Source organism: Coregonus clupeaformis, chromosome 37 (genome assembly GCF_020615455.1).
Source record: "Coregonus clupeaformis isolate EN_2021a chromosome 37, ASM2061545v1, whole genome shotgun sequence".
NCBI classification, from domain to species: domain Eukaryota; kingdom Metazoa; phylum Chordata; class Actinopteri; order Salmoniformes; family Salmonidae; genus Coregonus; species Coregonus clupeaformis.
In genome coordinates, this window is record NC_059228.1 from 30,924,090 (window position 1) to 30,944,303 (window position 20,214).

Here is a 20,214-nt window from a genome sequence, read left to right on the forward strand (position 1 = left end):
CTTCAAAAAACACTAATCCCTCAGCACTACACACACACACACACACACACACACACACACACACACACTGTGCATATGTCATACACACAAACACAGAGCCTTACACGCAATCCTCAGTTCCTGACTGGGGAAGGCCACAGCTGTCACTCCCACTCAGTGCTGTCTGTGTTACCTTTGGTGAGCACATCATTACATCATCATGTACCTCATCATCATCACACCTCCCTCCCAGTGGATGTGATTGTTTCATACTGTCATACTACCATCTGGTGTTCACATAATGTATCTGCAGTGCTGTGCTGTGATGGAGCCCCTAGTGGTGTGATCTTCACTCAGCAAAATGCCGGAGGCGGAATCTATAAATGATTAATAAATAATTTAGTTCATCCATTAAGCTTTTAACCTTGTGTTCAGCTTACATTCTTTGGCTGAAGAACAAAGGCCAGCACTAGACATGGCACTGTTGCATTATATGAATAGATGGTGAGGTTTGTGCTGCCATTGAAGTGCTGACTGTTGTTTTCGTTTTGTTTTCGTTTGTGGGTCAGCCGTCCCTTGTCAACCTGTTTTTAACTCATCTGTCTTCCTCTCATCCTCCTCTCCTCTCCTTTCTACCTCTCAACTGCTGGGTGGAAATCTCTCTCTTTCTCTCTCTCAAACTGAACCTCGTTCTTTCTCTTTAATAAAAAAAAAGGAGACCCCAGTTACCAGGATGCCAAAGCATGCGGACCCCCGAGTCACCGCACGTCACCCTAGCACGTCCTCCCTGCACCTCCCTCCCTCCTCCACCCACCTCTCTCCACCCGAGCACCAACACCAATACATCCACAACAACCACCTCTACAACCCCCCAGCAATGTCCCAGCACCCCCCTCAGCAGGCAGCGCGGCCCCCCTCCTCGGGGCCCTATCTGGGACGCTCAGGTAACCATCAGCCCCCTCCACCTCCAGTCATCAGACCACAGCACCATCCTGGCCCTATCAGAAGTAGATCACATTACACTCTCGCTTTGTCTGTTATCCCTTTCATTGTCTCTATATGTCTGGCCACACTACAGGGTTTAGGCGATTCCATACCAGCGGTAGCAGAAAATATTTTCGGTATCCCAGATTGTTCAGTCAATTCTCACATAGAAACTTCATTGGGAGGAAGGATGTTTGACATGCTTTTTACATGTGTATCACAAACCATTTTTAAGACTTAATGATCTGTGAACCGTACATGATACAGACAACATATTGGTGTCATTATGCTCCTTATAGTGTGCTCTAACATATGGAGTATGTCTAGATTCTGAAATATGCATTTCCACATTAATTTATTCAACATTAAAAATATTAATATGAATATCTCAAAACTACCCTTTTGGAAAGAAAGTGTGACAGGGGACAGGAACAAATTGACAGAACTCTTTGATTGTATAGTGTGTTTTCCACTGTGCCTGTACTGAAATAGCTAGTGCTCTGCTGTGTTCTAATAATGATCTGCCCCACAGGAGATCACCAGAAGGGAGACCAGTTTCTGGCTGTGTTTGACCGGGGTGAAGCTTTCTCCCGTGAAAACTACCAGAGTGTTGCACTGAGCTACGGCACGCTGCCGCGGGCACCTCGCAGGGTACCTCCTTCTGGGTCATCCTCTCTCCCCCAGCCCAGGGAAGGACGCAGCCCCGGCCCTGGCCCTGGGTACTACAGCCGCCCAGACACGGGCTACGCCACCCTCTCCCACCCCCGCCGTTCTGCCCCCCCTAGTGGCACCATTAACGGCTACAGGCAGCCCCCTCAACCAAGCAGGATCAACGGAACCCTACCCATCCGCCTACCTCCCCAACACCACCCAGCTCACCACCGGCTGTCCAGCGAGACCTCCACCCAGCCCCTCCGCCTGGACGTACCCCCGGATGTTGACTGGAGGACTCCCAACTACAGGATGGTACCACCATCCATGCCCATGCGGGACGCCCACCCCCTCCATCAGCCCACCCAGAAGCCTGACCAACCCCGAATGAGGGCAACATCCCGCGGCCCCGGTAGTGCCCCACTTTGTTCCCTGTGCCAACAGCTGCCCACCGAGCCCTCCTGCCACTACTGCCAGTCCTGTGGGGCCTACATGGCCCGCTTCCGGCATGCCAGCTGATCCAGCTCACCGTCACCCTAGAAACAGACCCAGTTTACTCCCAACACACACCCCCTCTTTCTCTCTCTGTCTTCTTTCTGTCTCTGTTCCCTGTTGAGCTATAGAAGTCAGACTCTAGTCCTGAGTGTTAAGGAGACTAACAGCGATCTTGGGGCACGTTGTTCTAGCCCTTTCGCTTTCCATTAATTACTGTCTATAGTAAAACCCCACCCCAACCCTCTTTAACCAGACAGGCCAACCACTATCTGGTCCTTAACCTGGTCTATTGCTATAGAGTTTATGTTTAGCCTCGTCTAAGGTTATTTAAAGATGATGTGATCCAGAGTGATGCCAACAACATTGGAAGGTCACAGAGTCCAGGCTGGGTAGAAGTGGGGTTGTGAAAGCCCCACTTGCACTGAGTGTCCACTGAGGTGGATGGCGAGAGGCATTGTGCTTCTTGGAGTTTAGTACACCCCTCACTCCCCCATTGACACATCAGCACCAACACAGCTGGAGTTCATGGGTTCCACTGATGTTCCCAGGGGTCACAATAATACCCATGCTTTGAGGAAGCCTGTTACAGACGAAGAATGAAGATGGAAGTTGAGTTAACGTGTTCAGTCATTAATACTCTTAACAGGTGTGAGACAGTGAAATGGATGCATCATAAGGCTGCTTCCTCACACCAACCCTTCCCTGTCTGGATTGGAAGAGACAACACCCTCTCCTCTCCTCATTGTATTACTGACATTAAAACAGTACCCTCTGAGCTTTCAGATGTATTTACTTACTGTACTACTGTATTTATACTTTTTAGGGAGCCCTGGGTAAGTAGTGTATAGATTGTCAAACTAATCTATCGGTCTAACCTGTATATACTCTGCCATAGACCTGCTGTACTTTGCATTCTTTCAACTAGCTAGCACTGTCTGGTGATTAGAGCCCTCTTGTAGAATGGGCCTGTGTATCTCTCAGAGAGACAGGGCTAAAGACCCTAGACGTTTCTCTTTAGGCTTTCCACAGCCCTGCAGCCATGCATGGTTGTTCAGCAGATCTACGACTGAGGGAATCGCTCAACTTAGTGTACGTTATAAAGTGTATATGAGATTTCCTTAGTGCAGTGAATTTACCTAACTGCGTTAACACAAGTTTAGTGCACTTCAGAAGTGTTAAGATAGTTTTATCTGTTGCTGTTTTATTTCTATTGACATTTCTCCCATTGTTACGGGAGGTGCTCAATGTTATTAGCCTATTTCTGTACTTTAAAGACTTGTGATATTTAGAGGATGGTGATCTGGAGTGCTAAGGAAGTACAGAGGTTTACACTCATAGAGAGAATGTAATGACAGTGTACACATCTGTATTTTAGGATACTTTACAGAGAACATAGATGGGAACTGACTATCAAGCTGTCAATTCAATGGCTTTTAACAAATCGTACTTGATGTATCTTGACCGTTAGAGCATTTACATTTTTTCTTGATCTTTTATCTTTGTGATGCGCTAGCATTGGGGATGGCTAATTAGTTCCTAATTGAAATCTCAACCCAGATATTACTAAGACGTTGATTTATACAGTAGCTCTGGAATACAACAAACGCAAACTTTGCCTCGTTTTTGAGGCAGATTTTAGATCTGATGATGTAAACTTATGGATCATTAGAGCCTCAATTACAGTGAAGTCGGTTTTTTTGACTTGGGAGGAAAAGCAAGCTACAGCCTTATAAAATACACTTACGTTATCTACAATCTGAAATGAAGGAAATTACTAAATTATGTTTTGTTGCTTTCTACGATATTGCTGATTTGTTTTGGAATATTTGTACACTTATTTTTCTACACTGTAGATATGACTGAGGGCATATGAAGAGAATGTAGCTTAAGGAAGAAAGGTTGAGTGTCTTAAGATAAAACAATTGCTAAAATCATATGGTTAATAAAGAATTTAGGATGCACAACTGCAGTGCAATTCACCGGGTGTGAGTGGTGTTGTCCTTCTTTAGGGAAAACAGTCTCTGAAACTGAAATGTAACTGGATTGTTGCAGATGTTAAACACTTAACCAAAGAGTGCCACTTTAGTGAGAGTCATTTTGATGAAAAGGAATTAATAATCCTTAGTTTGTGTACATTATGCAACACTGCCCCCTCGGGGATTGCCAGTAGAAGAGCAGGTGACAGGTGTCCATTTTCTTTTTTTAACATGCTAATATACAGATAGTGCGACAGCTGAACAGTGAACATTTGTGTACAGATAATGATAGCCTTCGAACTTAAATGTTAAGAGGATGTGTTTTCTTGGTAATATAAAGGAAGGTTTCCATTTTGGACTTAGTCTGTAAATGCTGTGCTAGCATATGGAACTTGTATTTTTGCAATAAAGTTGTTATAAAGTGCTCCAAACAGGAGCAGAGTATGAAGATGGTCTGTTTCTGTGTGACTATGCTATACTATGCTATATTGTAGGCTACAACTAGGGCCCAGAGTTTTTCCAGGTCAGATCACGTGGTCAGGAAAAGCTCCTGGCCCTAAGATGCTCTATAGCCCCCATACTCAACTGACGGACCGCGGTCTGGATGGGGACCCAGAACGGGGTCAATACGGACTGTATTGGAACTTAGTCGGGCTTCGACCCCATATCATATAAACACACATAAGACAAGCGAAAAATTGTAGAATTGCAGGAAATTAGCTTTAAAACAGCAAAACAAAAATACCTACCCCATGAACAATGTGTAGAATTGCGGGAAATTAGCTTTAAAACCGCACAACAAGAAGGGTGTGAAGAGTTTGGGGTTGCCAGGTGAGGCTTTATTATTACGACGATAAATGGCAATATCCATCCGGAAATTTGTGTGACCGGACCTTCTCAAATAGTACTTGAGTAACCGTGCTCTATAGGTTAGTCACTCACTGACCTTAGTCAGTGTTAAGATATATGACGCTTCTAATTGTGGCCAGTAAGGCTGAGAATGACTGTACAACAACATCCTGCTCCCTCTTGTAAAAACCCCTAAAGCACCCCAACTTGAGAATTTGGAAAAAGGTCAAAAGAACAGCTAACTTAGTGCTAGCTGACGTTTACCTCAAATTGACAGTGTGTGAATTCCAGTGTTTGCACATGAGAATGCCTTTGTGTGTGTATCTGCGTCAGAGAGAGCGAGATACTTTGAATCTCCATGTGCAGCGCTGTCTCAGCCAGCCCTCAGACTGCAGGGCCTTGAATGAAGCACACAGTACAGGGAATGACATGAATATAATATACCCCGGGAGGTGCAGAGGGAGGGAGGACTATGAAAATAGAACTTAATGCTGTTTATATCCTTCCACTGAAGCTAACCCTGTAGGGTGAGGACAGCTTATACTATACACTGCAGTCTAAAGTAAGGTAACCTTTACAGCTGGGGTGGGTGTTTCCACTTCCTTGGGTTTGCTGGATTTGCAGGCTTTTGTTCCAGCTCAGCTCTAAACCTGATTTAACGAATCAGCCAATCATGGGCTGTGCTCAGAAGGATGAAATGTTCAGAACATTGCAGATAGAAATGAGGTGACATGTTCTCCAAAGGGTAATCGACACAGCATATTTCTAACTAAATGCTTTGTAACCTTGCGTCCTCCATCCATCTTGAAGAAGCTCATGGTCTTGAATGTAGATCAAAGTTATGTGGAACAGGCATGTTAGATCTGAGCTGGAACAAATATCTGCATAGTGCACACAGCTGGTTGGACTGCCCTTCTCTGCTCTAGTGGGTAATATACAGTGATTTTCCTGTTTCGGCTAGTTGAGATGATCTCTTTTTAGACACCCTGATGAGATATTCTGTTGTGCTAATTCTGTTAGAGACCCATAGAGTGTGTCCAGTATATTACCTCTGCTAAGAGGCAAAACCATAGAGGACCTGCACTCTTAGAAAAAAAACTACAACTGTTCTTCGGCTGTCCCCTTTGAAGAACCCTTTTGGGTTCCATGTAAAACCCTTTCGACAGAGTGTTCTACATGGAACCCAAAAGAGTTCTATCTGGAACCAAAAAGTGTTCTGCTATGGGACAGGCAAAGAACCCTTTTGGACCCCTTTTTTTCTTAGGGTGTAGATACAGACCAAACCACATACGGCTAATTATGTGGTTGTATTCGGTGATCCTCTAAAGGCAGTTTTAGTGAAGGGTTGTCATCATTATGGAGTTTTATTAGCCACAGAAATGATGGAAGGGATTCCTTGAAACAGATAATGTTCTGTTTTGATGGAAGGTTTGGAGGACGTTGCCTTGAACAGTTACATTAATCATCAATGTGCCATTATGGTAAACAGGAGAATAAGGGAAAGCATTACTGTCCATGGGGTGTTACCCAGCCCTCCAAATGAAAATGAATAGCCTCCATTATCAGGGCCAATACTTATTATATCAATATAATAACTAGAGCCCAGACTTTCACCTGGTCAGGTCACATGGTATCATACTGTACATATTATGCATGCAGATCAGTGAGGCCAGAGGACTTGCCTAATGCCTGTTATAGGAGGAGAGCATCTCCACTGGGCTTCAATAATGGAATCAGGTTGCATTAACTCTGCATGCTAAACACTTCTCACACTCCCATTCTTCATTTCATTACATCTGACAGGCCGTTAGTGTGTCATGCAAAGTAATGACTGTGTCCCAATGTGTAATATGAATGAACAATGAATAAACAATGAACTGACTGAAATGGGTGCATGGATGCATCCTGGAGGCTTCTTAATTAGGTGGAGATGCTGCAATCTCAACCAGAAGACCAGATAGCCTGTGCGGTCTCAAATCCCCTGCACCCAGTTTTTCAAAACTTTTCTGAGCAGATTGCATTAAATCGTAGAATTGGTTATTTCAAAACTGAAAAATTAGAATGTGATCATTCGTATTAGGTTTCAGATTTGGTCATCCAATCTGACCTTTAAAGACCATCTTATAATTGAGATAACATTACAGAAATGCAAAAGCCCAGAATAAGATTTTGAGCAGGAAAGCCATGGCACGAAGGAATCTCATGAAAACAACTCCTATTTTGCAATAGATTATGTTAAATTGACTGCTGTATAGGTACAGTGAGGGAAAAAAGTATTTGATCCCCTGCTGATTTTGTACGTTTGCCCACTAACAAAGACATGATCGGTCTATAATTTTAATGGTAGGTTTATTTGAACAGTGAGAGACAGAATAACAACAACAAAATCCAGAAAAACGCATGTCAAAAATGTTATATATTGATTTGCATTTTAATGAGGGATATAAGTATTTGACCCCTCTGCAAAACATGACTTAGTACTTGGTGGCAAAACCCTTGTTGGCAATCACAGAGGTAAGATGTTTCTTGTAGTTGGCCACCAGGTTTGCACACATCTCAGGAGGGATTTTGTCCCACTCTTCTTTGCAGATCTTCTCCAAGTCATTAAGGTTTCGAGGCTGACGTTTGGCAACTCGAACCTTCAGCTCCCTCCACAGATTTTCTATGGGATTAAGGTCTGGAGACTGGCTAGGCCACTCCAGGACCTTAATGTGCTTCTTCTTGAGCCACTCCTTTGTTGCCTTGGCCGTGTGTTTTGGGTCATTGTCATGCTGGAATACCCATCCACGACCCATTTTCAATGCCCTGGCTGAGGGAAGGAGGTTCTCACCCAAGATTTGATGGTATATGGCCCCGTCCATTGTCCCTTTGATGCGGTGAAGTTGTCCTGTCCCCTTAGCAGAAAAACACCCCCAAAGCATAATGTTTCCACCTCCATGTTTGACGGTGGGGATGGTGTTCTTGGGGTCATAGGTAGCATTCCTCCTCCTCCAAACACGGCGAGTTGAGTTGATGCCAAAGAGCTCGATTCTGGTCTCATCTGACCACAACACTTTCACCCAGTTCTCCTCTGAATCATTCAGATGTTCATTGGCAAACTTCAGACGGGCCTGTATATGTGCTTTCTCGAGCAGGGGGACCTTGCGAGCGCTGCAGGATTTCAGTCCTTCACGGCATAGTGTGTTACCAATTGTTTTCTTGGTGACTATGGTCCCAGCTGCCTTGAGATCGTTGACAAGATCCTCCCGTGTAGTTCTGGGCTGATTCCTCACCGTTCTCATGATCATTGCAACTCCACAAGGTGAGATCTTGCATGGAGCCCCAGGCCGAGGGAGATTGACAGTTCTTTTGTGTTTCTTCCATTTGCGAATAATCGCACCAACTGTTGTCACCTTCTCACCAAGCTGCTTGGCGATGGTCTTGTAGCCCATTCCAGCCTTGTGTAGCTCTACAATCTTGTCCCTGACATCCTTGGAGAGCTCTTTGGTCTTGGCCATGGTGGAGAGTTTGGAATCTGATTGATTGATTGCTTCTGTGGACAGGTGTCTTTTATACAGGTAACAAGCTGAGATTAGGAGCACTCCCTTTAAGAATGTGCTCCTAATCTCAGCTCGTTACCTGTATAAAAGACACCTGGGAGCCAGAAATCTTTCTGATTGAGAGGGGGTCAAATACTTATTTCCCTCATTAAAATGCAAATCAATTTATAACATTTTTGACATGCGTTTTTCTGGATTTTTTTGTTGTTATTCTGTCTCTCACTGTTCAAATAAACCTACCATTAAAATTATAGACTGATCATTTCTTTGTCAGTGGGCAAACGTACAAAATCAGCAGGGGATCAAATACTTTTTTCCCTCACTGTATGTGGTCAGTTGATATATTGAGAAGTGTCAAATAAATGCATCTATTTTCTCACAAGTGATGGAAATGATGGCGCCGGAGGGGATGGCTGCCGTTTTATGTCTCTTAACCAACCGTGCTATTTTGTGTGTTTTTCTGCATTATTTGTAACTTATTTTGTACATAATGTTGCTGCTACCGTCTCTTATGACCGAAAAGAGCTTCTGGACATCAGAACAGCGATTACTCACTTTGAACTGCACAAATATCTTTTTTTAAATGAGTCGGACGAGAGTCCCTGTGCCCAAGAACACTAAGGTAACCTGCCTAAATGACTACCGACCCGTAGCACTCACATCTGTAGCCATGAAGTGCTTTGAAAGGCTGGTCATCGCTCACATCAACACCATTATCCCAGAAACCCTAGACCCACTCCAATTTGCATACCGCCCCAACAGATCCACAGATGATGCTATCTCTATTGTGCTCCACACTGCCCTTTCACACCTGGACAAAAGGAACACCTAGGTGAGAATGCTATTCATTGACTACAGCTCAGTGTTCAACACCGTAGTGCCCTCAAAGCTCATCACTAAGCTAAGGACCCTGGGACTAAACACCTCCCTCTGCAACTGGATCCTGGACTTCCTGACAGGCTGCCCCCAGGTGGTAAGGGTAGGTAACAACAAATCCGCCACGCTGATCCTCAACACGGGTGCCCCTCAGGAGTGCGTTCTCAGTCCCCTCCTGTACTCCCTGTTCACTCATGACTGCATGGCCAGGCACGACTCCAACACCATCATTAAGTTTGCCGATGACACAATAGTGGTAGGCCTGATCACCGACAATGACAAGACAGCCTATAGGGAGGAGGTCAGAGACCTGGCCGTGTGGTGCCAGGACAACAACCTCTCCCTCAACGTGCTCAAGACAAAGGAGATGATTGTGGACTACAGGAAAAAGAAGAGGACCGAGCACGCCCCCATTCTCATCGATGGGGCTGTAGTGGAGCAGGTTGAGAGCTTCAAGTTCCTTGGTGTCATCACCAACAAACAAACATGGTCCAAGCACACCAAGACAGTCGTGAAGAGGGCACGACAAAACCTATTCCCCCTAAGGAGACTGAAAAGATTTGGCATGGGTCCTCAGATCCTCAAAAGGTTCTACAGCTGCACCATCGAGAGCATCCTGACTGGTTGCATCACTGCCTGGTATGGCAACTGCTCGTCCTCCGACCGCAAGGCGCTACAGAGGGTAGTGCGTACGGCCCAGTACATCACTGGGGCCAAGCTTCCTGCCATCCAGGACCTCAATACCAGGCGGTGTCAGAGGAAGGCCCTAAAAATTGTCAAAGACTCCAGCCACCCCAGACTGTTCTCTCTGCTACCGCATGGCAAACGGTACCGGAGTGCCAAGCCTAGGTCCAAGAGGCTTCTAAACAGCTTCTAACCCAAGCCATAAGACTCCTGAACATCTAATCAAATGGCTACCCAGACTATTTGCATTGCACCCCACCCCCCCCCACCCCCCTTTTACGCTGCTGCTACTCTCTGTTTATTATCTATGCATAGTCACTTTAATAGCTCTACCTACATGTACATATTACCTCAATTACCTCGACTGACCGGTGCCCCCGCACATTGACTCGGTACCGGTACCCCCTGTATATAGCCTCGCTATTGTTATTTTTACTGCTGCTCTTTAATTATTTGTTACTTTTATTTCGTATTATTTTATATAGTATTTTATTGTGATTTTTTTTGGTATTCTTTCTTAAAACTGCATTGTTGGTTAAGGGCTTGTAAGTAAGCATGTCACTGTAAGGTCTACACATGTTGTATTCGGTGCATGTGACAAATACAATTTGATTTGATTTAATATGCAGGCTCTATTATTTTTAATCTTAGTTACCTTTATTCATGTAGTTTTCTCATCTCTGTTTCATTTAGAGTGTAGAAGTAGTAACATGACCCGTCCAGTAGATGGCAAGGATAGGCCTATTCAAAGCATTGAAAATACGGTTTCTGTGATCTTGATATTGTGGTATCCTGAAAAACTGCAGTCAATCTAACATAATGAACCTCCTCATCTTAGTAACACTGACATTTCTCTGTACTATCTTTCACTTTTCCCAATCCACCTTGAAAACCACCCTTCCAGATTTTTGGCATCAAAACTATCCTAATCCCAACCTTTGAGTTTAGAAAAACGCAACTACAACATTGAACCTTGTTTAAGCGAAATACCATGAATAATAGGCTACCTTCAATGAATTGAGATGACTTTGTCAGAAAATAACATTGAACAGAATATTTCCAAAGAAACAATGATGATGCGAAATGTATGTGGCCGGTGAGACTTTGCTTCTTGAAAGTCCAATATCTTAAAAACTTGACTGTTGACATGCAGAAATACCAAAATACTTGTATGTAATCTGTAAGTATAAATAAAATGTGAAATCTTAAAGCTGTTTAGACATGGAGAGAATACACAATCTTGCCTAGCCATAATTGGTTGAGATAATGAGGGGGCTGGGACATTCACGAGAAAGAGTCCATTCTGTCACTCAAGGCTTCTCTGTTAAATGGCACATCCTGCTCTCTGCTTCCGCGGATCTACTCCCGCCTCCAGTAGTTTATCTAGAAGTGTTGGAGTGACTATGGAAAGATAGGGAGGGTGTTGATCCATCTGATTTGTATAATAGACGTCTGGATACTGTATATCAGGATTTTGTGGCCATTTATACAGATTGTTCAAAAGATCCAAGGACAGGACGTACTGGGTCAGCATTTGTAGTGCAGGAATATGGGGTGGCAGTCAGGAACCATCATCTGGCTGTATATACGGCGGATCTAATGGCGATACTGTTGTCCTTGCAGTGGGTGGAGGAAGTCAAGCCAGACAGAGTAGTTATTTTCTCTGATTCATGTGCAATGTTGATGTGTCTGCAGTCCTTTAGCTCACGTAACAGACAAGACCTGCTTTATGACGTATTACAAACCCATGGCAGGGTGGAGGGAAACAAGGCAGTTGACGTACTGGCTAAACAAGCACTTAGTAGTGGGGATGTTGATGTTGTAGTTTCAATGAGCAGGGCAGAGGCAAAAAGCCTTATATATACAGTGGTGGTGCAGAGATGGCAGGACCAGTGGAATAGAGATAATAAGGGAAGGCATTTATTCAAGGTACAGAGGAAAGTCTGGGAGGGGAGGACGGCAGCAAGAGACAGAAGAGAGGAGACTATTTTTACAAGACTAAGAGTGGGACACTGCTGGTTGAGTAAGACTTTAAAAATCTAATAAATTGAAATGTTATTGGTCACATACACATATGTAGCGAAATGCTTGTGTTCCTAGCTCCAACAGTGCAGTATTATCTAACAATTCAAAACAATACACAAATCTAAAAGTAAAATAATAAAATTAAGAAATATATAAATATTAGGATGAGCAATGTCGGAGTGTCATTGACTAAATACAGTTGAATAGAATACAGTATATACATATGAGATGAGTAAAGCAGTATGTAAACATTATTAAAGTGACTAGTGTTCCATTATTAAAGTGGCCAGTGATTCCAAGTCTATGTTTATAGGGCAGCAGCCTCTAAGGTGCAGGGTTGAGTAGCTGGGTGGTAGCCGGCTAGTGATGGCTATTTAACAGTCTGATGGCCTTGAGATAGAAGCTGTTTTTCAGTCTCTCAGAGTCAGCTTTGATGCACCTGTACTGACTTCGCCTTCTGGATGATAGCGGGGTGAACATGCCGTGGCTCGGGTGGTTGATGTCCTTGACGATCTTTTTGGCCTTCCTGTGACATCAGGTGCTGTAGGTGTCCTGGAGGGCAGGCAGTGTGCCCCCGGTGATGCATTGGGCAGACCGTACCACCCTCTGGAGAGCCCTGCGGTTGCGGGCGGTGTAGTTGCCGTGCCAGGTGGTGATACAGCCCGACAGGATGCTCTCAATTGTGCATCTGTAAAGGTTTGTGAGGGTCTTAGGGGCCTCACCTCCTCCCTGTAGGCTGTCTCGTCATTGTTGGTAATCAGGCCTACTACTGTTGTGTCGTCTGCAAACTTGATGATTGAGTTGGAGGCATGCGTGGCCACGCAGTCATGGGTGAACAGGGAGTGCAGGAGGGGGCTGAGCATGCACCCTTGTGGGGCCCCTGTGTTGAGGATCAGCGAAGTGGAGATGTTGTTTCCTACCTTCACCACCTGGGTGCGGCCCATCAGGAAGTCCAGGACCCAGTTGCACAGGGCGGGGTTCAGACCCAGGGCCCCGAGCTTAATGATGAGCTTGGAGTGTGCTATGGTGTTGAAAGCTGAGCTATATTCAATGAACAGCATTCTGACGTAGGTATCCCTCTTGTCCAGATGAGATAGGGCAGTGTGCAGTGCGATGGTGATTGCATCGTCTGTGGATCTATTGGGGCGGTAAGCAAATTGAAGTGCATCTAGGGTGTCAGGTAAGGTAGAGGTGATATGATCCTTAACTAGCCTGTCAAAGCACTTCATGATGACAGAAGTGAGTGCTATGGGGCGATAGTCATTTAGTTCAGTTACCTTTGCTTTCTTGGGTACAGGAACAATGGTGGACATCTTGAAGCAGGTGGGGACAGCAGACTGGGATAGGGAGAGTAAACACTCCAGCCAGCTGGTCTGCGCATGCTCTGAGGACGGCTGGACCGGCAGCCTTGCGAGGGTTAACACGCTTAAACGTCTTACTCACATTGGCCACGTAGAACGAGAGCCCACAGTCCTTGGGAGCGGACCGTGTCGGTGGCACTGTGTTATCCTCAAAGCGGGCGAAGAAGGTGTTTAGCTTGTCTGGGAGCAAGACGTCGGTGTCAGCGACGTGGCTGGTTTTCCCATTGTAATCCATGATTGTCTATAGACCCTGCCACATACGTCTTGTGTCTGAGCCGTTGAATTGCGACTCCACTTCGTCTATGTACTTATGTTTTGCCTGTTTGATTGCCTTACTGAGGGAATAACTACACTGTTTTGTATTCTGCCATATTCACAATCACCTTGCCATGGTTAAATGAGGTGGTTCGCGCTTTCAGGTTTGCGCGAATGCTGCCATCTATCCACGGTTTCTGGTTTGGGTAGGTTTTAATAGTCACAGTGGGAACAACATCCACTATACACTTCCTGATGAACTCAGTCACCGTGTCTATGTAAGCGTCAATGTTATTCTCAGAGGCTACCCGGAACATATCCCAAGGAATAGACCTTAGCACGTGTACTTCCTGTTTGAGTTTCTGCCTATAGGAAGGGAGGAGCAAAATTGAGTCGTGATCTGATTTGGGAAGGGCGGGGAAGGGCCTTGTAGGCATTTCGAAAAGGCGAGTAGCAGTGATCTAGTGTTTTTCCTAAGCGAGTACTACAGTCAATGTGTTGATAGAACTTCGGTAGTGTTTTCCTCAAATTTGCTTTGTTAAAATCCCCAGCCACAATAAATGTGGCCTCAGGATATGTGGTTTGATGTTTGCATAAAGTCCAGTATAGTTCCTTGAGGGCTGTCGTGGTATCGGCTTGAGGGGGAATATACACGGCTGTGACGATAACTGAAGAGAATTCTCTTAGGAGATAATACGGTCAGCATTTGATTGTGAGGTATTCTAGGTCAGGTGAACAAAAGGACTTGAGTTTCTGTATGTTATCACAATCACACCATGAGTAGTTAATCATGAAGCATACACCCCCCGCCTTTCTTCTTCCCAGAGAGTTCTTTATTCCTGTCTGCGCGATGAACTGAGAACCCAGCTGGCTGTAAGGACGGGGACAGTATATCCTGAGAGAGCCATGATTCCGTGAAACAGAGTATGTTACAGTCCCTGATGTCTCTCTGGAAGGAGATCCTCGCCCTGAGCTCGTCTACTTTATTTTCCAGAGACTGAACATTAGCAAGTAATATACTCGGAAGCGGTGGAGGGTGTGCCAGCCTCCTGAGTCGAACTAGAATTCCACTCCAAATACCTCTTCTCCACTGGCGGAGACTTGGAGCAGCCTCTGGGATAACTTAAATTGCCCTGGGGGTTACGAACAAAGGATCCAATTCGGGAAAGTCGTATTCCTGGTCATAATGCTGGTGAATTAACGCTGCTCTGATATCCCAAAGTTATTTCCGGCTGTATGTAATACACAAAAAACGTTCTGGGCTAATAATTTAAGAAATAACACACAAAAAAACAAAATACTGCGAAGTTGCTTAGGAGCTAGAAGCAGAGCTGCCATGTCTGTCGGCGCCATCTTGAACATCTTAAATGTGATAGGAAAGCATCCAACAAGAAAGTGTGATTATTTGTAGGAAACAGAGACAGTAGAATGTCATTAGATACAGTCTCAAATATTTTGTTATCTTTTTTTAAGAGGAATGGGGCTGGTAGGTATAATAATAATAAATAATAATATGCCATTTAGCAGACGCTTTTATCCAAAGCGACTTACAGTCATGAGTGCATACATTTTTCGTGTATGGGTGGTCCCGGGGATCGAACCCACTACCTTGGCGTTACAAGCGCCGTGCTCTACCAGCTGAGCTACAGAGGACCACACCAGGTATGATATATACTGAACAAAAATATAAACGCAACATGCAACAATTTCAAATATTTTACTGAGTTACAGTTCATATGAGGAAATCAGTCAATTGAAATAAATTAATCAGGCCCTAATCTATGGATTTCACATGACTGGGCACATGACTTTCCCGAATTGCAGCCACTGGGGAGCCAGGCCCAGCCAATCAGAATGAGTTTTTCCCCACTAAAGGGCTTTATTACAGACAGAAATACTCCTCAGCTAATCAAACCCCATGTTAAGTTATAGGGGCACATGCTAAATTGGCTAGCTAGCCCCAATGAACTGATAGATAAATAACTAGCTAGCTATTGGATTATATATTTTGAGGTCATCTTTTTTGCATGTTCAACTAGCTGGCTAGCTAGATTAATACAATTTACATCGAGCCAGCTCGTCATTATTAAGCTAAATATTTGCTAAATCTAGCTAGTTATCTTGTCTGCATTGCCATTGTTAGGCTGGAAGCAGGTTAAGTGTGTACATGGCATTTTAGTACAGCTGTAGCAGTCAACAGGCAATAATAACCTATAGGACATTAATTCATTCATGTTTTAACCTATTTTTCTGGAATGTGTCTCAGCATAAACCTGCTCTCCGCCACCAGTACAAGGAGATGATCGAGGGTGAACAAGCAACACTTCAGGTATTTTGTCTTTGTACTTTGAGCTTATTGCTTGGACTTGGGGGTCAATGAATGTCATTGCTGGTATACAAGGTTTTAATGTCTTGTCTATTTTTGTCAGCTTACCTCCTTTAATTATCTGGAGCCTGGTGTTGTGGCCAAGGAGCTTTCACTCAGATGGAACCAGGTTTCAGCTGCTGTGCAATGTTGACGCCCTTCCTCCCAGAGATGTGAAAGCATCCCCCGGACTGGACACAACCCGGCAAACATATATTTTTGAGAAGATCAGGACATTTGCAATGAAAAGGCCATGGACATTACATGTCCTGCTCCAAAGGGCAGGACAGAAATATGCTCTCAGGCTAGATTCCTTTGTTCATAACCTGAACCAAAGTTACTGAAGGGATCTTATGATATAGGCCTAGGACTAAGCCTTTATGTGTTTGTGTGTTTTAAGTTTTTCCTAATTGAAGGCTACTACCTTTAGCACTTGAAATTAATAAAGTATTTTATTGTTGAAATATTTTATTTGTTTTTTAAGCACTACCATGTGTTCCAATGTGAATGATTTAAGAGGTGGGTGGTTCTAAGGCTTTAGAGGGTGTGAAAGATGCTAAATGGACATAAACAAATTGCAGCCCTGTAGCTGTTCAAGGTGAAAGGTTATCTTTATTATTCAACAATAGGCAATTTAATACTGTAAATGGTTTGCCTAATAGGGTAACTTGGTGAGATAATGTTCAGAGAATCCATTTAGGCAATTTGGTGAAAGTAGTCCTTTTCTAAATATTTGTTTCCCAAGGATGCTGTGAAAATCACAGCAAAATGTTTGAATGCCTTTTTCTCCTAAATAGGATTATAAATTAATCAACTTTTATTGCAGCATTACTTCACCCATGTTTCCTCCAACTACAGTGTATGAGATGCCATTTTGAAGCTCTGAGTCTGTACTTTTATCCAATGTAAAAAACACAATTTCCAATTTTGGAACATAAGACTGAAAAGAGACAGTGGGTCACAAATAGTTAACCAAATAGCTATCTGCATTGACCCTTTTTGCACTAACTTTTTTTACTCATCACATACGCGGCTGATACTGTTTACTATCAGTCACTTTATTCCTAGTTATATGTACATACTGTATCTACCTCAATTACCTCGTTCCCATTCACATCGACTTGGTACGGGTACCCCTTGTATATAGCCAAGTTATTGTTACTCATTATGTATCTATTATTACTTGTATTATTTAAAATATATATATTATATTATTTCTCTATTTTCTTTCTTTCTGCGTTGTTGAGAAGGGCCCGTAAGTAAGCATTTCACTGTTTTCCACACCTGTTATTTACAAAGCATCTATTTGGTAGAGCATGGCGCTTGTAACGCCAGGGTAGTGGGTTCGATTCCGGGACCACCCATATGTAAAAAATGTATGCACACATGACTGTAAGTCACTTTGGATAAAAGCGTCTGCTAAATGGCATATTATTATATTATTATTATCTGACAAATACAATTTGATTTAAGCTGTCTGAAACAAACAATACCGGATCTCTTAGACCTGGACAATGTGAGGCATCAGTGTCTTATGTAACAGTTACCTCTATTCATGAGCAGGTGGTCAATAGTGCCTTACCAGCTGAGAACACTTGCAGTGCATTTGGCGGCCAAGGCTAAGTGAGGACTGACACCTAAAATCATGAAGGAAACTATTGTCCACTCATGTACATGCACAAAGCTTTTATACAGCTAAAATAATACCCTTTGAATCCTGTTCAATCAGGATTCTATCAATCCTGCCATATCACTGTTAATGCATCTTTGTATACACAATTATTCCCTGCAGACACACATTATGTGCTTCATTGCATTTGGAGAACGGGAAGTATCTACTGTAGCCTACCTGTGAGAAGAGGCTTTTCATTATCTTTTTTATTTTTTTCAGTTTCAAGAACAATGCCAAGTTTAATGAGAAGAGGCTACCTTCAATCTTTTACAGTACCTGTGACGATGGATGCTTTACGTGACCAGGGGTGGAAGTAGATTTAATTTCTTACCACTACTGGACACCCAAGTGCCCGCACACATTTTTTTTTATACTACAAAAATTACACTGACAAACAGATCAATAAAAACGATGTTGTCTGATCCATATAATTGGCCTACGTTACACAAGTACAATATGACGTCCATCTAACCTGGATAAGGAAATGATTGTCCAAAAACAAACACAAGTGGCACTGACCCAATTACAAAGACAGTGGATATGCATATTCACCGGGAATATGGCAGATGTTCTCCGCTGGTGCCAATAAGATAGGCTACCGTTCGCTCAATTACGTTAAGGATTTTTACAACTAAAAGACAGATTGGAGTAGTTTCATTGTCATCTCTTTACAGCAATAGCCATTTGCTTTCCAAACAGTTTTTCCGCGATTGTATTTTTAAATATTGCGATTTGGCTGGCGGGGTCTCTCTGCTTTTACTGACAGTCGCAACTCAACAATCATCTATTTGATATTTGCAGCGCACGCTGCCCAAATTGCGGGCCCTTCCGACTGTAGTCTATGCGATTTAAAACAATCAATCCACAGCTTTTTATTTTATTTATTTTTTACTAATGAGTCTCTGTGGCCAAATCATGCTTTCTGGTGTAGTAGCCTATTTTGAATGATTTTATTTATTTATGTATAGACAGACTATATAATTTTGGCAATTTAATTCAATTTACTTTAGGGAAAGCTTAACTTCCCCTAGCCTTATGGACACGCCGTTTATGCCCTTTAATGTGGCATAAAAATAAACAGTCATGATGTTTTCATCTGATTGTCAAACACTTACTTAACAAAGGCGATCCTGTAGGCTACACCAGGGCCGGCATTATAGGTGGGCCTTATGGGGCCTGGCCTGCCCAACCCTACCGTACCTCCTTGCCCTTCCAAATACAATATTTAAATATTTATTGTTTATTTGACCGAGACGCGCGCCAACCGAAAGACGCATCAATCTCACTTAAAGCATCCGAGCGAGCGAAACAGCGCCCCTCTGTCTCAGTATGTGTAGAACATGTATCTGATGCTGTCTGGACCAAAATAATATGGCATGTCATACTATTTCTGACCAGACAGCATCACCTACATGGGCTACATATAGAGTGGCGCTGTATCGCTCGCCCGGAAGCTTTCTCCAGTGATATAGGCTAGTTTAAGCAGAGAGGAATAGGCGTAGCGAGACGGCTCACTCGCGCCAAATTCTGTCCAGTATAATCCCAATGCGTTTCTATGGGAATAATATGCAGACCTAAACTTGTCGCATGCCTTTCCGCCTTTGGGACAAAGACTCCCATTGTTATGGTGGAGACATGAGCATCTCTTTATTATATAGAGATCTCTGGTTTCAGCCTCTTGCAAATTGGAAAGGAAAGGTAGCGGTTGCAAAGTGCACTGCTAGGATGCTGGATTACTCTAAAGTAAATTGATGTTTCACCAAAATTATATAATTACTCCTGTCTAAATAAAATCATTCAAAATACTCCATCAGGGAGCATGACTTAGCCTTAGAGGATCATTAGCTTCTTTATATATTTTTTTGCTGCTGATTGTTTCAAATCACCAGTGTGTTTGGAAAGCCTGCGATTTGGGTAGTGCGCGTGGCAATAGGTCTAGCTGATTGAGTTGCGGCTGTCAGGTGAAAAGCATCTAAAATATGTGTGAAGATAATGTGTCTTGAGTATAATTTAAAATGTTGCATCAAGAAGAAGGGGAGGTGGTGTGTCGAAGATATTGTGCCTCTCTCTCTCCAGAAAGCATGCATATGTAGGAAAGTGCCCATTTGGCAATGGCCATTTGGCAACACCACTCATGTTTTCTTCGCCTCACACAAGTCAACAAAGTCTGTTTTTTAACATCCATTGCGAATGATAGTTCCTCGGTATTTGAAAAATATTTCCAACACTCCCGGCCTCGATAATCACCAAGCCGTGCCAAAGTGCAAAATATCACGATCTGATGATCCTATATATCCAGTGGAAACGTCATAAAAAACAGCTTTCTGTCCGGAGTTCACTGTTGCAAGTTCGTTAGAGACAGCGTCTGACCTTACCAAGTGATGATTTGATTCAATGTTGCACTTCACTGGGAATAGCTCAAGTCTAGACAGATAGAAAGGGAGGCTGACAGGCGGAAAAAAGAGATGAATGTGATTGAAAGAACAGGAATTTTCATCAGGAT

At 43.4% G+C, this 20,214-nt stretch overlaps 1 protein-coding gene across 5 annotated transcripts in view; it reads left to right on the top strand.

Annotated features, from left to right (window-relative positions):
* LOC121553315 (inactive ubiquitin carboxyl-terminal hydrolase 54) overlaps nt 1-4,533 on the top strand; it is a 115,718-nt gene extending 111,185 nt beyond the window's left edge. For 4 of the 5 annotated variants that reach the window (XM_041866339.2, XM_045211609.1, XM_045211610.1 and 1 more), the window contains 2 exons: nt 695-923; nt 1,496-4,533. In XM_041866339.2, the coding sequence (XP_041722273.2) occupies nt 695-923; nt 1,496-2,133 (867 nt within the window). In that variant the 3' untranslated portion in view covers nt 2,134-4,533. The remainder of the gene's footprint in view (nt 1-694; nt 924-1,495) is intronic. The other variant, XM_041866338.2, reaches the window with a different exon arrangement.
* The last annotated feature ends 15,681 nt before the right edge of the window (nt 4,534-20,214 follow it).